The sequence below is a fragment of the Cynara cardunculus genome, unplaced genomic scaffold (assembly GCF_001531365.2).
Source record: "Cynara cardunculus var. scolymus isolate 2C unplaced genomic scaffold, CcrdV1 Un_Scaffold_1967, whole genome shotgun sequence".
In the NCBI taxonomy this organism is placed as follows: domain Eukaryota; kingdom Viridiplantae; phylum Streptophyta; class Magnoliopsida; order Asterales; family Asteraceae; genus Cynara; species Cynara cardunculus.
In genome coordinates this window covers 87,413-89,537 of record NW_020200934.1, presented here as the reverse complement: position 1 = coordinate 89,537, position 2,125 = coordinate 87,413, and the positions used below count along the sequence as shown (strand labels likewise).

The following is a 2,125-nucleotide window of genomic DNA, read 5'->3' as shown; positions in this document are numbered from 1 at the left end:
TTTTTTTACTAAACTAACCTAACTAATTCCTAATCTATAAATTAACTTCAATAACACTAATATAATCTTAATAAAAGCTAACCTAGGATTTCGAATTTGGCTGCTGTCACAGTCTCCCCTGGTTAGAGAAATTTCGTCCCGAAATTTAATGATGGCAACTTCCAGACAGTTCAGTCGTGAATAGTTGGGGATATTTGTTTTTCATAAAATCTTCTTGCTCCCAAGTATACTCCGGCCCATGCCTTGAATTCCAACGAACTTTTATAATTGGAATCTTGCTAGGCCTCAAACGCTTGATCTCATGGTCAAGAATTTCAATTGGTTCTTCTATAAGGCATAATTGTTCGTTGACTTGGATCTCTTCCAAAGGTAGGACTAACGATTCATCTGACATACATTTATTGAGATTTGAAACATGGAAGGTGTCATGAATGGCATTGAGCTCTTGCGGTAGATCAAGTTTGTAAGCGACTGGTCCCACCCTTTCCAGTATCTTGAACGGACCAATATACCTTGGACTTAATTTCCCTTTCTTTCCAAAACGTAAGAGTCCTTTCCATGGTGATACCTTTAATAACACCTGATCTCCAACTTGGAATTCCAGTGGCTTCCTACGGTTATCCGCATAGCTTTTCTGACGATCTCTGGCCGCTTTTAACCTTTCTTGGATCATCTTGATCTTATCTGTTGTCTCCTGAACAGTGTCTGGTCTAATTAATTGACTATCACCAACTTCCAACCAATTGAGTGGTGATCTACACTTACGTCCATAAAGGGCTTCGTACGACGTGCACTGTATACTCGTATGATAGCTGTTGTTGTAGGAAAATTCAACCAACGGTAAGTGATCATCCCAGCTACCTCCAAATTCTATCACACAAGCACGCAGCATATCCTCTAATGTTTGAATAGTCCTTTCCGTTTGCCCATCAGTTTGAGGATGATAAGAAGTATTTAAATCCAATCTCGTGCCTAATGCCCTTTGAATCGATTGCCATAACCTGGAAGTAAAGCGGCTATCTCTATCCAAAATGATAGAAACAGGTACTCCATGCCGCGATACAATCTCATTGATATACAACTGCGCTAGTCTTTCTGTACTAAAATCTTCTTGAATAGGCAGAAAGTGTGCGGATTTCGTAAGTCGATCCACTATGACCCAAACTGAGTCATATCCCTTCCTTGTTCTTGGTAACTTTGTAACAAAATCCATTGATATCTGATCTCATTTCCATTGGGGAATCTCAAGTTGTTGAAGAAGACCAGATGGTTTCTGGTGTTCAGCTTTTACTCTTGCACAGGTCATACATCGACTTACGTATATGGCAACGTCTCTTTTGATTCCTGGCCACCAGTAATATTCTCTTATCTCTTTATACATCTTATCGGATCCTGGGTGAATCAAATATTTGGAACGATGGGCCTCCTCCATAATTGTAGACCGAAGACTGTCATTCCTTGGTACCCAAACTCTGTCCTTGTAGTAACGCACTCCATCTTGCGTGATTCGGGTAATCTTTTCCGAACAACCTATCTCAACTCRATATTTGGATAGCCAATCCATACCTACAACTACGTCAAAGCTTCCTAATTTGGTTGGGATGAGGTCTATACTAAAATCCTTTTTGGCTAAGCTTAAAGTGCAGTCCTTAATTACGTCCCTAGCCCTAACTTCCTGACCGTTGGCAATCTCAATTGCATGAACTTCCTTCAACCTTTGTGACTTTAAATTAATTTTTGGCTTAAAATCTAATGATACAGAACTTTTATCTTCTCCCGAATCAAATAATACGGATGCGTAATGATTAATCAAGAAAAAACGTACCTGTGACCACGTCGGGATCATGCCTAACCTCTTTCGCTCCAATTTCGAATGCTAGTCCCCGCACTTGACCTCCTGGTTTCCCTGGATTAGCGGGTCTTGCTTGGTCAAAATTCGGTCTTTGCYTCCTTCTTGGGCATTCATTTCGCATATGATCCACACTTCCACACTCAAAACACGATCTCCTTCGACAATCTTTTGTAAGATGGTCTRTCCTTCCACATTTTTGACAGGCAATGCATTTTCCCATGTGTGGATATCTACATTTATCACACTTAAGATTATTTCCTTTGACTGACCACT

The 2,125-nt window shown here is 40.2% G+C and overlaps 1 protein-coding gene across 1 annotated transcript in view; it reads right to left on the bottom strand.

Annotated features, from left to right (window-relative positions):
- Nucleotides 1-1,876: 1,876 nt before the first annotated feature.
- Nucleotides 1,877-2,125, bottom strand: part of LOC112502818 — a 72,952-nt gene continuing 72,703 nt past the window's right edge. The window contains exon 3 of the mRNA XM_025106820.1: nt 1,877-2,082. Coding sequence (XP_024962588.1) covers nt 1,877-2,082 — 206 coding nt within the window. The remainder of the gene's footprint in view (nt 2,083-2,125) is intronic.